Source organism: Dendropsophus ebraccatus, chromosome 2 (assembly GCF_027789765.1).
Source record: "Dendropsophus ebraccatus isolate aDenEbr1 chromosome 2, aDenEbr1.pat, whole genome shotgun sequence".
Classification (NCBI taxonomy): Eukaryota; Metazoa; Chordata; class Amphibia; order Anura; family Hylidae; genus Dendropsophus; species Dendropsophus ebraccatus.
In genome coordinates this window covers 143,150,922-143,169,720 of record NC_091455.1, presented here as the reverse complement: position 1 = coordinate 143,169,720, position 18,799 = coordinate 143,150,922, and the positions used below count along the sequence as shown (strand labels likewise).

Genomic DNA, 18,799 nt, shown 5'->3' with positions numbered 1-18,799 from the left:
AGCACACAGGGAGACTATATACTACTGGGGGCAGCACACAGGGGTATGTATACTACTGGGGCATAATATTGGGGTCTATACTACTTCGGGCAGCTCTCTTTACTTCATTGGGGCTGCACAGAGGGGCCTGATACTATATGGGGACTGCACAGAGGTGCCTATATACCTTTCTACTATACTGGTGCACAGGGCACACCTTGTTATTAAGTGGGGGCACAGGAGCACATTTTAAAACTATGTGGACACAGAGGACCTAACTACTGTATGTGTTGAAGCCTAAAATGTTTCTCTGGTAGATTCTGGAGATAGGATTTACAGCCGGGGGAAGACTTCAAGGTGGCCCACACTGGATGGAGAGAAAGAGAAAAAAGTGACAGACTCTGTGAGTCAATGGATGTAACTGCGCTTTGTTATAGGGTTGTAGAGATAATGGTCATTGTGTGGTATTATGTAATGGCATCATTGGTGATATCTTTGTTTTGTTCAGAGCAGTTTTGAGGCAATTTGTAATCACTGTATGGTTGAAATAGTGTTATAAGACAACTACTGTATGTATTCTGGCTCTTAATACAGTGTGGGGGAACTTTCAGGGCATTATACTGTGTGTGGAGCACCAATTCTGATAACCCTGGGTTTGGGGGAGGGGGAGGGGGGGGCTACTCTTAAGGTATTGCCAGGACACTGAAGTGCTCATGGAACAGAAAATGTATTACCTGTTCTGCTCCCCAGTGCTCCCCATGTCTCAGACCTTCTGAGAGGAGGTGGATACTAGATTTTGATCATTGTGTGCGGCCAAAGTGACACAATATTGCAGCAAAACTGTGCAGCTGTTGAATATTATGTGGGTGTTGTAAGAACAGGTAATCCTTTTTCTACTCTCCAGACAACCCCTTTAAAGCTTGAACACAGATATGTCTTCGAAATGTACTATGAAGTAGACAGAACAGACAAATAGAAATATTGTCACCCACAATGACAGCATCACAATCCAAATAATATATTTTTTATTTTTACCATTATACATAGCAACGCTTTAAAACACATTTTGCTTTCAACTTATGAATAGAACCGTTAATACAAAGAATACAAAAATGTAAATCAATAGAACAAGGTGTCAAGCTCAGCATTTTCATTGTGCATTTTATTCAATTGCTGGGAAGTTATAGTTGCACTGTGTCCTGCTTCCTTCTGTGGTGGATTTTAGATCAGCATTCTTAGTTCATCATCAGTCAGATCATTTACCTGCATGATTTTCTCTAGATATTCCATGTATCGACCTCTGTCTTGGAGGAACTGAGGAACTCTGGCATTTTGGAGAACAGCAAGGTCTTTCAAGCGTTCTATATCTTCATAGGAAACCTATTAATGACAGGTTGCAAGTAAGGGTAAATTCACACGGACGGATCCTATGCCTATTATTTTCAATGAGGATACAGCCAGAGCGGGGAGGCAGTAAAGTATGCTCCGGCCGGTGGGGGTTTAATGGCGCTTTCACATACATACTCCCAGCAGGATGTAAATCCCGCTGCGAGTATGTATCTTCATTGAAAGTAAAAGGCATAGGATCCAAAGTGGATTTGGCTGCAAATTCACAGCGTAAAATCTGCTGCTGGGACGTGGGAATAAGCCCCAAAACAGGAACTATGTGAAAAAGCCTTATTACTACATGCTATCACTTTTATTTTACCGTAATGTTATTACATTCTTTACATTTCCTCTTTTAAAAAATTGTTGTAGTTTTAAATTTTTTTACCAGATTTTTACAAGGTTTCAATACACAAAAAGAGTATCCAAATTGATTATTATATTTAAATGTCAACAGGCTTGATGTCAGATTCTTACACTGTATAATGCTTATATATTTTACCTTTCCCATAGCTGTGAGAAGGCGGAAATCTATTGTTTCTCTGTGCCGTAAAATCCGTAAAATCCCATCAAGGTATACTTGGTCTTTATTAAAACAACCTGAAAGTTTTGAGAAAAGTCAATGTAAACATTCACAAAGTACAATTCCTAATAAGGATAATAATACCCATTATAGCTGTACAGATGAAAAGATAAGGCTATATTCACATGGGTAAAATTTCGCTCAGACTTCAGTGCAGATTCTGCCCTAAATCTAATGCATATTAATCATTCCCTCAGGTATTTGCAAGCAAACCACACCATGGAATTGATCATGTGGCCATTGGTAATTAGGCCAAAAAAATTTCTGCATCTTTTTCTGTTTATTAGAGAAAAAAGGTAAAACCAAAATTTATAAAGGTTAATTATACTTTTAAGAAGGTTTATGATCTTCTACATAAATATGTACTAGAAAGAAGTGCAGTTTATTACTCCTTGAATTCAGTCAACTCTCTGTACACACCCTTGGCATAACTATGTTCACACAGCGTTGTTTTTAAGAAAAGAACGGACGCTGATTGAAATGAAATCAGCGTCTGTTCTTTTCTGCAGGGGCGGCATTGCATTGAATTTAATGCAATGCCGCTCACTGTCTTCCGACATCGTTATTTTAACGCCCTTTCTCCACACTGATGAGGGGCAACACCCCGAAACAGGTGTCTGTGGATGGATTCCTGGCCTTGGTTTTTCCCTTGTCATTATATTGACTCATAGGGTCACTTAATATGGGCGTTTTGGTGGTTTCCCTACAGAAGTCACCCCTTGGCTGGTTCCTTCCTGGAGGGATATCTGGCTAGTCCTGTGTTTCGAGACTCTTAAATGAGGCTCCATAGGCTCTTTTTTTTGCATACTCATGTTTCCCAGGAAGCAATGCACCTAGGATTTCAATGCACTGAGCGCTTTAACCAGCAGCCGGTAGTGTTATCATTTGGCTCGTCCCACTGAGATCAGTGATTAGTTTCTCTTATGGCTCTACTAGGCATTGCTCCCACCTAGCCAGAATCCTGCTCCACACTGATGAGGAGCAACACTCGAAACAGCTGTCTGTGGATGGATACCTTGCCTGGGTTTTTCCCTTGACATTACATTGACTTATTAAGCCACTTAATATGGTGGTTTTGGTGGTTTCCCTACAGGAGCCACCCCTTGCACCTAGGATTTCACTGCATTGAGCGCTTTAACCAGCAGCCTACAGTGTTATCTTTGGCTGGTCTCCCTAAGATCGGTGATCTGTTTCTCTTAAAGAAATATATTTGTAGAGTAGAATTTTTGTAATTACCTGGCTGGGATGTATCAGTACATCCCCTCTTTGCTCGGACACAGTAATCCCATCTTGTGTTTGGATCCTTAACAAACCGACCCACATCTTGAAATAGTTCACTAAAGGACATATGGCTGGCTTTGTAAACTGTATAGTATAGGAGTGCGGCTCTCCACAAAAAGGGGTCTTTGCGAAATAACACACTGTGAATGCTTGCAAGGCCTTCTTCTGTAGGATTGATTGGTTTAAGTCCGTATTTTTTTCGGCCAGCGCTATTATTCCAAAGTTGTTGATTATTATTCATTCCACGAAAATAATGAGTTCCTGCATTCAGACAATCAAAAGTTGTATATTTTATTTTGCTATACAGAATGTAAACAAACTAGAAATGAGCAAGCCTTGAACACCCTCAGGATCGTCCAAACCCAAATGCTCTGCATTTAATATCGTTGGCTAATGCTGGGTTTACACGGAGCGATAATTCGCCCAATCGTACGATTAACGATTTCTAAGTAACGATTTTTCTTTTATAACAATCAGCGTTTAGATAGTATGATATATCGTACGAAAAAATCGTTTTGCGATCGCGTGCCCGCAGCCCGGCACGCCCGCAGCCCCCCCCCCCCCCCCCGCTCAACTGCAGCCCCCTGCGCCGCCCCGATCGCCACCCCGATCGCCCCCCCGGCCGCCGCTCCGATTGCCCCCCCCCCGCTGCCGCTCCGAACGCTCCCCCGCCGCCGCTCCGTTCCCCCCCCCCCCCGCCGCTCCGATCGCTTCCGCCCCGCCGCTCCGATAGCCCCCACCGCCGCTGCCAAGAGCATACGTTACCTGCTCCGCGCAGCAGGTCTTCCGACATCCCCGGCTCCCATCTTCAGCGCATTGATTGGCCGAAGAGATGAGCTGGGAATTTCAAACGGCTCCTCTTCAGCCAATCAGTGCTCCTCTTCAGCACTGCTTGGCTGAAGGGGAGCCATTTGAACTTCCCGGGTCCCCTCTTCAGCCAATGAATGCAAGGCAGCACTGATTGGCTGAAGAGGAGCCGTTTGAAATTCCCGGCTCCGCTCTTCAGCCAATCAGTGCTGCGGTGCATTGATTGGCTAAAGAGGGGAGCCGGGAATTTCAAACGGCTCCCCTTCAGCCAATCAGTGCTGCCTTGCATTGATTGGCTGAAGAGGGGAGCCGGGAATTTCAAACAGCTCCCCTTCAGCCAATCGGAGCGGTGTCGGGTGGGCGATCGTAGCGGCGGCAGGCGGGGGTGGCAATCGGAGCGGTGGGGGTGGCGATCGAGCCGCGCAGGGGGCTGCGGATGAGCGGGGGGCCGGGCGGCGGGCGGCCGGACTATCGCGCGACGACTGTTTACACAGAACGATCGGCGAATTTTTTGCGATTTACGAACGACGATTTATTAACATGTTAAAAGATCAAAATGAACGATTTTTCGATCGTTCGCCGCGTTTACACGTACGATTATCGTTCGAATTCGATCATTATCGCAAAAATTTGCCCGATAAACGCTCCGTGTAAACTTAGCATAAGGGTCCGTTTGCACACACAGATTATCTGACAGATATCTGCCAGATTTTTGCAGCCAAAACCAGAAATGGATTTGAAAAATAGAAAAATCTTAGTCTTTCCTTTTTGACCTCTTCCTTGTTTATAGTCCATTCCTGGCTTTGGCTGCAAAAATCTGGCAGATATCTGTCAGATAATCTGTTTGCGTAAACGGACCCTTAAGAAGTTAGATACAGCCCTTAGGCCATAGGCTTTTCCATGTTTTTCAGGGCATCCAACTTCTTCAGCCATCGTAAATCTAACGCAAACCGTATGGATTTAGACGAACCCGAGCATGTTTGAGGTTTGCTCATGTCTAAAACTAACATATTTTACAACATATTTTATTTTTTATATTTTACATATTTTAGGCATGAAATGGCTTTTTGTGGAATTGAATGGGCCAAAAAAGTGTGTGCACATAGTCTAAATGGAATAAAACAAATTCCAACTCCGTGATTGTCTAACAATCTTACTAAATATTAGGAAATTAATAATATTCTTTATATGCATCTCTGTTCTTGAAACAGAGCAGATGTACCTCCACAGAGAAGACTGCATATTGTGTATGGTAGCATCTGGTGAGCTGATGGCACTCACAGTACACATAGCAGTAAAGTTCTTCTTTTACAGATAGGCATTAGAAGAAATGTTTAATCGCAGCAGCTGTCAGCCCTTTAGGAGATAGCTCCTTTGCTAAACTAAGGGTTCATATACAACACATTCAGAAACTCTTCAGACCTTTCCATGTTTTGATATCTTGCAGGCTTGTGCTAAAATAAAAATAAAAAAATCCTAATGCACGCAAGGCCCCATAATGAAAATGTAAAAAGAGAATGTTAGAAATCTTTGCCTTGACTCCAAAAGATGGTGGGATTCCATTTTGATTACAAACAACAACAAAAATTATTTTGCCAAAGCACTAGGTACTCGTCAGTGTCCATTGTTTATTTTATCATCCCACTTACTTTTCTAACATTGAAATCAATGGGACAATAGATGTGACACAAGGCATTTTATGAAGACTTAATAAATTGGTATCACTAATTGCCTTTTGGCAGTATTAGGGCAGTTTTTGCCTGTGTTATTTTTCCCATCATTCATGTAGCTGTACAATATCTTGCAGTCTTTGCCCTTGCACAGAGGAGCACTCTGCAGATGTTGCCTGCTCAGAATTGAGCTAATTGACACAATATGGTAAGTAAGCAATAATAAATACTTAGCTTCCATGTCATACTGATATAGCACTATAAGATATGAACCTGGGGAGGCTTTTACCTATTTCATGTCTTAGCATCCCCTCAAGCCACTGTTCTCTGGCAGTGGAAATATTGATAGTCAGTGTTGGTCGACCATTCACAACTGTCATAGAAGCCCGTGAAAGCAAATCGTCTGAAAGGTGAACAACAATCTGGAATATATAGATCGACATTGTCATTTTATGCACCAATAGAAGCAAAATGTTCATTTTAAAACCAAGAGATACAAATTGTCAAATTTTGTCCAACATACATTTCTAAAAAGCTCCTCTAGTCATAATTACTGAAGAAAAAGTGTAACGTTTTACATCAGTCAGGTGCCTGTAATGGCTGAAGAACACAAATCCATTGTCTATGCAGACAGCAGAGATGTCACTTGCATTTTTTAGTCCCCCAGAAGTACAACTATTGTTAAGCGGGATGCACAGCTGCTCTTTATTCAGTGATCAATCAAAAATAACACCAAAAATAGATGGCCCAGATTTATCAATCTTCAAAAAAAAGTTGCCCATAACAACCAATAACAACTCTGGTTGATGCAGTACTGCACTGTATAAGGGTATGTGCACACTATGGAATAGGCAAAGAATTTCAAACGGAATCTGCACCGCTGCTTCCGCTTGAAATTCTGCCTGCCCCATTGACTTAGTTGGATTTCTGGAAAACAATCGCATTGACTTGTCAATTCTTTGAGCGGAATGCAGATTGCGTTTGAGAAATCCCATTGAATAAATGGGATAAGCAGAATTTCAAGAGGAATCAGCAGTGCGGATTCTGCTTGAAATGTCTCCCCTATTTGGTAGTGTGCAAATACCCTTAGAGCACCCTTACACAGGTTGATAAATTTGGGCTGATGTCTTTAAAAGAACAGGTGTTGAGGGGACAAATTGTTCTTGAAAAGTGTAACAAGCAACTCACCTCGCCCAGGCATCCTTCTTTTTCCATGTATTTTCTAACTTGATGCCATATTCGACTCTTTGGCAGAAGGTATCCTCCAGTGGCTTGCTCAAATTTCTCATAGCTGCCATACTTGTCTAGTGCTTTTAGCATGATGTTAACAGCCTATAAAAGTCATCAAAGTGGGAACAAATTAAATTATTCTTTTTTTACAGCCTCATTAAAAACATAGAATTTATACTTCAAAACCAGGTCATTGTCTAATGGGTTTTCCAGGGCTTTTACATTAAAGGGAACCTGTCACCCCCCGTGCCGGGGTGACAGGCTCCCGACCCCCCGTTAGAGCCCCATATACTTACCTAATCCCGCCGGGTCCCGTTTCTGGATCCGGTCGGGTGACGGAGATCTCAGCCGCTGCAGCCTTGCGCGCGCTGAGAGATGAGTCCAACACCCATAGAGAATGACGGAGCGCTGGACTCTCCTGTCATTCTCTATGAGCGTTGGACTCATCTCTCAGATCTTCATCACCCGACCATCTCCAGAAGCGGGACCCGGCGGGATTAGGTAAGTATATGGGGCTCTAACGGGGGGTCGGGAGCCTGTCACCCCGGCACGGGGGGTGACAGGTTCCCTTTAATGGTCTATCTTCAGGATACGAAGATAGAAAAAATGTAGCAAAATGTGACCGACAGATAATTTTTATTAATTCAGAAATATGCATTTATCATATACACACAATCCCAACTTGTAAAAACGCTCAAAATAGCCCTCATCATAAGACTGCTACAGTAAGCAGTACCCAAGACCATGGCATTGTTAAAGAGTCACTGTCGTATTTTTTTTTTTTGCAGAAATCAATAGTCCAGGCGATTTTAAGAAACTTTGTAATTGGGTTTATTAGCCAAATCTGCCATTATCTGCATGTAAAAAGCCTTTTCCCAGGTCCCCCCCTCCTTCCTCTTTTTCATCCACTCTGAAAAATCAGAAAATTGTGACTTGTTGCAGGAGACGTCCCCTGTCTGCTCTAGGGAGAGGGGAGGGGGGAGGAGGAAGGAGGGAGTTAGCCGGCAGCAGAAAGCAGATAACAGAGGATTACAGGCACGGAGCTGGGTGACAGCTGTAATCAGAGCTCAGACAGGTCACTGGCGATGGTCAGACGAGATAACGGGTGAGGGATTTGTAGATTAACTCTTTGTTGTCCTGTTTTGGTCTTTTCTTTAGCTCTCTCCATAGGAGAACAATGAAGACAGGGGGGAGAGCTTCAAACTGCTTTTTCATGATAAAAATGCATTTTTCGGATAATAAACCCAATTACAAAGTTTCTTAAAATCGCCTGGACTATTGATTTCTGCAAAAAAAATTTCACGACAGTGACACTTTAAAGCGACTCTGTACCCACAATCTGTCCCCTCCAAACCACTTGTACCTTCACATAGCTGCTTTTAATCCATGATCTGTCCTGGGGTCCATTCGGCAGGTGATGCAGTTATTGTCCTAAAAAACAACTTTTAAACTTGCAGCCCTGTGCCAAACTGCCGTGACCAAGAGTATCTATGCCTTAACCTTGCACCACCCCTCCATCCCTCCTCCCCACCCTCTTCATACCTAGGAATGCCACTGCCAGGTATTCTCCTATTCCTTTGCAGTGAACACTGCACAGGTGTCTTAACGATTCAGCCCATGTGCTGTGTTCTCACAGCTGATGAATAGGAGAAAATCTGCCTGGGGCATTCCTAATGATGAGGAGGGCAGGGAGGAGGGATATAGAGGTTGTGCCAGCCTAATGCACACATACTCTAGGCCACGGCAGTTTGGCACAGGGCTGCAAGTTTAAAAATTGTTTTTTTTAGGACAATAACTGCATCACCTGCCGAACAGACCCCAGGACAGATCTTGGATTAAAAGCAGCTATCTGAAGGTACAAGCTGTTTGGGGGGGTCAGATTATGGGTACAGAGTCGCTTTAAATAGCCACTATCATACCCCTCAGTTTATAAACAAAACATAGAAAATGTCTGACCCTATACTGAATTTCCACCATGATGGTAAAAGGCAAGTGTATGAATATGTGCCAAGATAATAAATGAATACATTTGTAGCAACTTGCTCCAACAGGCCCTAGCTAAAGACTAGCGTATAAAATGCAAGCCTGTGGTAAATCTGCTCCAAAGTTCTAAACACACATAAAAATGAAACTGTCAATCTGCCTCATAGGGGTTTTTGCCTTCCTCTGGATCAACACAGTAGGGTTTCCCTAGGTTGAACATACGGGACTCTTGTCTTCTTTCAACCTTATTAACTATGTTACTATGTAAAGTTGGCATAACAATTAATTATTACATATACTGTACAACAACATAAGGCATTTTGTTATCTTGGAAATTTTGTGCTATAAAACTATTTTATATTTTAGGCCTCTGATGTATACTATACTGATGTATACTACAGTATACTAAACTATACTTAAAAACTAAACTTTTCTCGGAAAAAAATACCCCACTTAATTGGACTCATTTTTTTTCTGTGTTAGCAACCTAATACAATAATAATAATAATAATAATAATAATAATAATGGGCAGCATGGTGGCTCAGTGGTTAGCATTGTAGCCTTGCGTTTAAATCCCTCCAAGAGCAATATCTGCAAAGAGTTTGTATGTTCTCTCTGTGTTTGCATGGGTTTCTTCTGGGTACTCTGGTTTCCTCCCACACCCAAAACATACAGATTTAGGCTATGTTCACAGAGACCGGCCGTTCCATGACCTTAAATACCGTCCGGATGATCTCTCCGGCCGCGGAGCTCTGATGCGGGCGCATCAGCGTGCGCCCACATCAGAGGTTCCCATAGCACACAGGAGCCGCTCGCTTCACTGTGTGAACTGACAGGTCTTTCTGCGGCCGGAATTCACAGAATTCCGGCCGCAGAAAACTGACATGTCAGTTTTTTCCCGGTGGCGTATGGGATCCCGGTCGGAGCGCATACGTTGTGTATACACTCCGGCCGGGATCCCATTGAAAATAAGGGTATGTTCCACTCCTCATAACTATGGCCGTAGTTCTGCGGCGAGAACTATGGCCGTAGTTTTACGTAGTGTGAACATAGCCTTAGATTGTGAGCCCTATTATTAAGCTTTCATTAATTTTAAAATGAGCTTCCAAGCCAAACTGCTCCAAAAAGTAACATCACTATCATCTTGCATTTTACTCTCTATATTATAAAATAATCTTGAAATCTTGCAGATTTCATTCTCACCACCAGGTCTAAAGGCCCTTTTACATTGGCCGATTACCGTTGATGAGCATTCCTGAAAACACTCATTTACGCAGATAATTTGTAATAACAAAGCACTGAAATGGACACAAAAACAATACAGTGAATGTTTGTGTGGCTCGGCTGCTTGACTAATTGTGCTATGTAAAGGGATTGCAAATAAGTGCTGATCCCTGCACATTGGGCTAAGATGAGATATCCTGCTCTGTCTGTGGTGATAAGAAGGAGGCTACATAAACTGATCTTTATAACATTACAGACAACAAGTAGCTATACCTGTTTCAGAAACTTGTCGGAGGCGTTGCTGTGCTTTGCTAAGACGTTTGGCAGTGCAGGATTGGCATATTCAAACTGAGGATTGTAAACAAATGCAGACTTAAAAAATTTAATTTTCTCTTTTTCGACATTTAAGGGCTTTATTGCATTTAAAATACAACATTTCTTTCCAGGGACATCTTCCCTTGTCTGTGGAACGTTAGGCTCCTTTCTGTTTGTCAGGCTGGAAAAGTAATGTTTTCTCCTGGTCTTGATTTTGGGCCTTAGTGAAAATCCTATGCTGTTTCCAGCCACAGAGATGCTTTGTGGATATTTAGCACTGGTTGCTCTAGCTTTGGAGGTAAAACCTGAAGCATTCTTTCTAGCACACATCCAAGAGTTGGCCTGGGAAGAAATACGGCTTTTATGGTACTCCTTGCTGCGTGATGTACTGGAGAGTTTGCTTCCTTTCCTACGCTTTTTGTTTTGGGCCACACATGATTCTTTGGGAGACTGTTGCTTCTTTTCCTCTTTGCTCTGAAGAAGAACGTTATAACTGCTGGTTCCAGTGGTAAATGTGTCTCGCAGAACACTCACAGACAGCCCTTGGGTATTTCTTGTACTCTCCAAATGACACACTTTTTCCACATTTAGAACAGATTTTCGTGACAGTTCCTTTTTAGGCCAATGGAGTTTTTCTACAATAGATATAAATATACCATTAATATAAATGGGTAAATCAAAAAGTATACAAATATATTTGTACTTCATAGCATTGAAATGTTTTTATAATGCGTTTCTATTTTCTGACAGTAATTTTTCATTGTAGTACATTATTATGGGGGCTACAATCTTTCCTAAGCTGTTTTTAACACCATTTAGTGAGATGCTTTACAGCAAGACTCATGGACATAGACACAATGAACATATCCAGACCCTATTCCCTGTATGAGACACATTTGTAGGCATGCTCTGTGGGCTCATACTGCAGAAGAGGAGTTGTGAGCAGAAGCTATTGTTTGTACCCTATTGTTTGTACCTCTGTTGTCTATATACTGAGGTCACCTTTCTTTGTACAGCTGATGAGCAGGGTATTGCTGGGAAATGGCCAAAATAAAAACTGATTTTAAGAATTATTTTATATTATAGTAAAATGGAAAATTATAATATGTTTCTCTTTAACATAGAAACATATAAGATTGTTGGCGGAAAAAGACTGTCCCACTGCAATCCAATTTGGGCAGAGTGGGATCTGATAGTAACCTGTAACCTCAGTCACCTTACTTAGAACTACACTACTTACTGCTTCTTCTCTGTCCTACTGTGCCAGTGAGCATTTGTCTTCTCACCAGCAAATGTGTTTTTTTTCCTTCAATAAAAATGTGCCCCTTCTCTTGGTGCTGTGAGGTGACGCCCTACGCAGTCCAATACTCTGCCTAGTCCTTGTCCTGGCTCTAGTCCTATTATTTCATGTGTTTTATGCAGGCAAAGCAGGTTTGTTAGATGCACATAAATTGATGCTACAGCAAGTCAAATTTGTACTAAAACTCGAGTATGAATCTTTATGGGGGTGGAATAAATCCACAATATCTTTATTAGTTCTTAAAGGAATTTTGCCAATGGTGAACTCTATTACTTACAGACTTTTTTTTGCATCTCTAGCCGGATTGATTGCACAATTAAGGTCCCGACTCCCCACATATATTTAGGGTTATCATTAACAGTCAGATAAGGACATTAAAGGTGAATAGGTAAAAGGTAAATGCCATCCCAACTTCCTTGCCATGGAAAATGGAATATTTGCCTTGCTCATCTATTTTCTTACACATACACACTCAATGAATATAAATTCCTGTGATGCCCATCACCTTGTGAAGTTAAATAATTTATGTTTGGTTAAATGGGTTTTACTTAGGGGGTTGGTTAGAGATTGTGACGTCACTTGGGGGTGGAGCTAGAGCTCAGAGACAAGATCCAGCAAAGCCTCCTATGACATCAGAGGATGATGCTTTGTTTCGGAGTATAGTGGGAGGAGCCTGAGAGCTGGAGACAATCATTCATGAACCCTGGTAAAATATAAGTTGAGCTGTGATTGGTTGCTATGGGCAGCAGAGGACAATCTTACTGTAAGACTGCTTAATACATCCCACTCATTGTGTACTTTTTCTATTTTCCTGTTAGTGGTGAATGATGGGAAAGCACACTGAAGTCAGAACTATCGGTGATAACAGTATATTACTAAGTTATATGGCTTGGGGTAATTTCTGCCATAGTATTTTGCATATTAAAATTACACCATTTACCATGTGGCATAAACAATGTTACACCTGCCTCTAAAGTTATACATACATCACAGGGCTGGGTGCAGAGTAAGTGGCAAGCATATTGCACTGCTGCCTATTTGGGCACCCTGACACACCTGCTGGGTATGCAAATCGAGTATGCAGTGTATGCCTAACTGCTCGATATGCAGGAACAGGGACCTCTGCCTTTGACAGGAGTCCCCGCTTCTGTATCTAATTTGTTCAGAGCAACAACCAAAAAAAATTGGAATTTAACAAGTTCAGTTTTTTGCTAAATTCAAAGCAAAATAGTTGTGTATGCTCATCTCTGGTAGCAGCACTTCATAACCCATTAGATTTCCATTTCTATAAAGATGTTACGCTTTGTGTGACACTGAACAAACAAGCAAATCAATTTGAATGCTCCTATCTTATTACAAAGAATTAGATTACACCTTGATGAAAACTAATAGGTAATGACAGATATATAAACTTGGTTCAGTGGTCTAGTACAAGTAATGCATCTTTCATCATCCACTCTTACATTGTTAGGGATAGAATACACTATAAATGTTGAGGGGGGGGGGGGGAATCTTAGGAGTTTCAGTTGACAGTAAATGTAACTGTAACAACTGTCAGGCAGCTGCTGCCAGGGCAAATAAGATCATGGGGTGTAGCAAAAGCGGCATAGATGCACACAACTAAAGCATCTTTCTACCTTTGTATAATTCACTAGCTAGGCTGCACCTAGAATATTGTGGTTTGGGCATCTGTGTACAAGAAAAACCTAGTGGACCTCAAGTGAGCTCAAAAATGGGCAACCTAAGTAATAAATGGAATAGGTGCGCTACAGTAACCATAAATATAATACAAATGATGGTTATTTAGTTTAGAAAAAGGATGTCTGAGGGGTTATGTATAAATATATCAAAGGCCAATACCAGGGAAGAAGGCTGAACTGCATGGTTCTATGTATTATTGGTATTATCCTGTAATATAGGCACTTCTACATGCAAAGGAATGATATGCATGGGTACAGGATATGTATAAAGTTAGAACCTATACCTATTTTAGTCTAATTTTTTTATTGCGTTGCATTGCTTTCCCAAAGGGTTTGTTCTTTTTACATGTTAAAAGACGATTCCGGCCCAAACTATTTTTTAATATGTTATTACTTATGGAAAGTTAGACAATTTTCTAATGTACATTAATTATGGGAAATGCACATATAGGGCTATTTTCCTTAATTTAGTAGATCAGGGAGACTTCAGATTCTCTGAAATACTGTGACGTCACAAACCGGGGGTGTAATTAAAATGGAATGTTCAGCAGGGGGCGCACTATATATAGAAGTCAATGAGTACCATTGACTTCTATATCTAGTGCGCCCCTGCTGGACACGCCATTGGAATTACAATGGATGTGTATGTAAATGTAATATACAGTATGTTTTTGATTGAATACATTTATGGAATACTTTGGGGAGCAAGTGTCCTTGCTCACCAAAGTAATCCATAAATGTATTTAACCAGTACATTCGGAGGGCACCGAGCAGGGAGGCAGAGATGTGCCTATGCATCTACCTCCCCCCTCCCTCCCTGCTCGGTGCTGCTGCTGCCACATATACACAGTACTACTCCTCCCATTATCTGCTCCTCACCTGTGCTATTACCATAACGCAGACGACTCACAGCTGCTCCTCACAAGGGCTTCAGCATGCCCCCTCCGCCGCTCCCCCTCCTAGCTAAGAATTTCTAACTATCCCGCTGCTGGCCGCCGCTCTCCGCCGCTCTCTGCTCCCAAATACCGCCTCCCGATCTGCACTGCATGCCGGCCGGGGACAGGAAGCACCGGGAGCGCCGTGCTCCCTGCGGGGTGGGGGTGCTTCCTGTGCCCGGCCGGCTTGCAGTGCGGACCGGGAGGCAGAGAGTGGCGGCGGTGAGCGGCAGAGAGAAGCAGTGAGCGGCGGGATAGTTAGAAATTGTTAGCTAGGAGGGGGAGCGGCGGAGGGGGCATGCTGAAGCCCTTGTGAGGAGCAGCTGTGTGGCGGCGGCGTTATGGGGATAGCACAGGTAATATTCCCCCATCCTCTGCTCATACTATGAGCAGATAATGGGAGGAGTAGTACTGTGTATATGTGGCAGCAGCACCGAGCAGGGAGGGAGGGGGGAGGTAGACGCATAGGCACATCTCTGCCTCCCTGCTCGATGCCCTCCAAATGTACTGGTTAAATACATTTATGGATTACTTTGGGGAGCAAGGACACTTGCTCCCCAAAGTATTCCATAAATGTATTCAATCAAAAACATACTGTATATTACATTTACATACACATGCATTGTAATTCCAATGGAGTGTCCAGCAGGGGTGCACTATATATAGTAGTCAATGGTACTCAATGACTCAATGCACCCCCTGCTGGACACTCCATTGGAATTACACCCCCTGTTCGTGACGTCACAGTATTTCAGAGAATCTAAAGTCTCCCTGATCTACTAAATTAAGGGAAATAGCCCTATATGTGCATTTCCCACAATTAATGTACATTAGAAATTTGTCTAACTTTCCATAAGTAATAACATATTAAAAAATAGTTTTGGCTGGACTTCTCCTTTAAATCTTATAAATGTACATGATCAGTCCAACTATGACGTTGTTGGGATTAGATGCAGAGAAGGCTTTCAACTTGTCCTTCCTGAGCACAGTCCTGAGACATAGATTATTTGGAAATTACTTCCTCTGTTTTCTATCAACCTCTCAACAATGCTTCCAAACTGTACTGACTTTAAACAGATACAACTCTCCCCTATAAATATCTACCTTGGGGCTCACCAAGGATACCCCCAGCCCCCCCCCCCCCCATTATCCAATCTAACTATTGACCACTTACTGAGATATCTGTATTTCAACTCCCAATACAAAGTTCTCCTGCTAAAAGGGCCTGCAAAACCATTGTGGACATTGCAATATGACTTTGAATGGTCCACATCTTTATTACCTTCTCTAAGGGTTACAATAACCAGAAAGCCATCACAGCCTGTTTGGAAGTACCTAGATATGCAGTTCACTACATGGCAGCATTTTATTCTTTTCTTTATGGGCAGGGCCAACCTGATCAATTTAGTGATATTGCAATCTCAGCCCAAAGGATATAAAACTTATTAAAGCACATTTTCGTTCCATCATATGGAACCATAAAAGGCAGAGAATAGCACTATATATACTTCAGCAGCACATGTCTCATGGAGGCATCAATTTCCCTGACGTCCTATAATATAATTTAGTGGCACAGTTGAGGATAGGGGGGTTGGGTGTCCCAATCCTCATTATACACAAATTTCTCCCTAGATCAACAGTTTCTCCCTTTTAAATCTCCCTCACCCCTCTCACTCTGAACTTCCCCTGGAAGTGAAACGAAATCCACTCTTATATACTGCTTGGAAGACCTGGACTAAAAGCAGCCGTTTCCTATTCCTTAACATCATTACTCACGTTTACAAATAAGCCTAATTATCATTAAAGTACCCTCCCTCAGCATTTTATTAATAATGTCATATAAAATTGTTCACAGAGCCTACATCTCTCCCCATAGAGGTTTATTTATCGGCAACACCACGGATCATACTTGCCCCCTCACACCCATCTACTTTATTGCCTGTGGTCATGCGAACATATCAAATCTTCTGGAATCAGGTCAAAATGTTCCTCTCTACCCATCTCCACCTCACTTGTTCCCTTACGCCTTAATGGTATCTATTTGGCATTCTCCCAGTTGACTTTACCATACAACTAGTGAGGGAGAAGAGAATGCTACTGGTCACTGTCAGCAAAACCATCCTGCATTGCTAGTTTTCGTAAAGCCCACCCACTATGCAACTTTTCTAGGGAAAATACTATACTTATTCTATATGAACTGGTTATGAAAAGAATTAGGATTAGGAAAAGTTCATTCCTATTCTTCCTTTAAACATAAGGGGAAAACAACACCACATGGTAGCTAGAGCAGGGGGTGGCTGGAAAGGATCCATCACGAATAACCACTGCTACAACATAAATCAGTAATATACTTGTGGTCAGGTCTCTACCCCCTCTTCTCCTTTTCTTCCGGTGCCCATACCCTTCCTTATATCCTCTCCCAATCTCCCTCTGTATGTTATTCAGGACCTACAGAACTTCCTAAATGGAAGACAAAGTACCTACCTAAAAACTTGATTGATAAGTGAAAACTATTGAATGCATATCTCATGTATACCTTGCCCATGATTTACATTTTGTATTTGTAAATCCTGATTGTCTAAAGATGGTTTTATGCCTTTATAACCCTTTTTCTGTACCCTCTTTCCCCCTTATTATTTCAAAAGTTGAATACAAGTATTATTAAAAAAATGTACGTAATCAGTCTCCCACAGGAAAACAACTGAAATCCACAATTGCCTTGTGCATATGTTACTGTTGTAGCCTTCACACAGAGAGTAAATGATCCAGCTCACACAGTCAGCAAACCAAGCACTTTCATTTAGAAAAGAAAGCAGAGACCCTCTGCGTACTGAAATATGGTGTATTTCCACACATGGACACATGTAATTTTATATACACAGACCGCTAGATAGACAGGGTGCATGCAAGAAACAACCTTTGTAAATATAAAGGCTAAAACCCCAAGCTAGAGCTAGACCTCGGAGGTAAGCAGGAATAAACAGGCAGAGTGTTATCCTATGCTGCACTGCGTCAGATGAGAACGCTCTGTGCACCCCATACACAATGTCAATAGAAAGAAAGCAGCAAATGCTAAAACAGAAAATTGTAATGTCTGCATACGAGTAGAGATCAGTCCTTGGTTATGGACTGTTTTACTGCAGCAGTATTCTTACCAGTTACGCAGATAGATTCCAGCATTTTTTCTTCCCAGTTCCTCGGTAGCTATATGTGATAGGTTATTACGATAGCTAGGCTTAGGACGAGGATCATTAGTTGGAGTGTTGACTGCGGGCCAGCATTTTGCTGTATGCAGACATTTGGACAATGACTTTGGTGCAGTGCATGAGAATTTCTGGTTTATTTCCAGGGGATAGGCAGACAGAGAGCCAGGCTCTATCCTGATATTCAGCCGGTGGCTATTGTTCCTCTCCTGAAGACAACAGTGGTAGCTTCATGCTGGAGTGCTTTAGAGCTCTACCTTGGTCTCCGTGGCAACAGCTGCACTACGTCACAAGGCAAATAAAAAGGAATTCATTCTTCAGCTGAACTTTTACAAGCAACCAACGCTCACTAATCCCTGGCTCAGGTGCTGATACATTGAAGAACTGTAGTGCAACCAGTGGCCTAGAGTGACATATGTCAGTGCATTGTCTCACCAGCGTCATAATTGAAGGTATCATACATATTGAGAACTTGCCGAAGGCAGCATAAATAAAAAAATATATATTAACCCCTTAACGACAAAGGGCGTATAGGTACTCCCTATTGCCGGTAAGGGCGTTCAGAGCGGGGCCGCACGGCGACCCCGCTCTGAACCGCGGCGGTCCCGGGTGCCGCTTGTAGCCCGGGACCGTAGGTATTAGCGGGCACGGTCCGATCGCCGTGCCCGCTAATACAGTAATCAGATGCAGCTGTCAAACATGACAGCTGCATCCGATTACCGGATCCAGCGTCTCCCTGGTGTCTAGTGGCGGAGATCGCTCCTCCGGGATGTTATCCCGGAGGAGCGATCTCCGTTTCTGAAGCCGGCCGGGGACCGCTCCAAGATGGCGCCGTCCCCGGCTCGGCACTCGTTTACTTCCGGCTGCAGCAGCCGGAAGTAAACGAGTGCCTATCTCATGGATCTCTGCAGCATATCTATGCTGCAGAGATCTCAATGAGAGATCAAAGTGTATATACTAGAAGTCCCCTAGGGGGGCTTCTAGTATATGTGTAAAAAAAATATATATAGCGTTGTTGTCAATAAAAAGCCCTCTCCCCTAATAAAAGTCTGAATCACCCCCCTTTTCCCAGGTTATAAATAAAAGTAAACAAATAAATAAATAAACAAACATGTTTGCTATCGCCGCATGCGTAATCGCCCGGACTTTTAATTAATCACATTCCTGATCTCGGTACGGTAAACCGTGTAAGCGCAAAAAAA

At 42.4% G+C, this 18,799-nt stretch overlaps 1 protein-coding gene across 2 annotated transcripts; it reads right to left on the bottom strand.

Annotated features, from left to right (window-relative positions):
• Positions 1-1,018: 1,018 nt before the first annotated feature.
• MATCAP2 (microtubule associated tyrosine carboxypeptidase 2) lies at positions 1,019-17,846 on the bottom strand. Of its 2 annotated transcripts, XM_069960343.1 has the most exons (7): positions 17,550-17,846; positions 10,418-11,094; positions 6,895-7,038; positions 5,996-6,128; positions 3,185-3,490; positions 1,868-1,965; positions 1,019-1,359 (listed from the first exon to the last, which is right to left on the bottom strand). In XM_069960343.1, the coding sequence occupies exons 1-7, from the start codon at positions 17,572-17,574 to the stop codon at positions 1,201-1,203; spliced, it is 1,542 nt and encodes a 513-aa protein (XP_069816444.1). In that variant the 5' UTR covers positions 17,575-17,846; the 3' UTR covers positions 1,019-1,200. The 2 variants fall into 2 exon arrangements, with proteins under 2 accessions (XP_069816444.1, XP_069816445.1); XM_069960344.1 differs by lacking the exon at positions 10,418-11,094.
• Positions 17,847-18,799: the final 953 nt, after the last annotated feature.

Coding starts and splice junctions, on each gene's coding strand:
- MATCAP2 (XM_069960343.1), bottom strand. CDS start 17,574: ATGCTGGAATCTATCTGCGTAACTG. Junction 11,095..17,549: donor GGAATCTATCTGCGTAACTG/GTAAGAATACTG, acceptor TATCTATTGTAG/AAAAACTCCATTGGCCTAAA. Junction 1,360..1,867: donor TTCTCACAGCTATGGGAAAG/GTAAAATATATA, acceptor TGTCATTAATAG/GTTTCCTATGAAGATATAGA.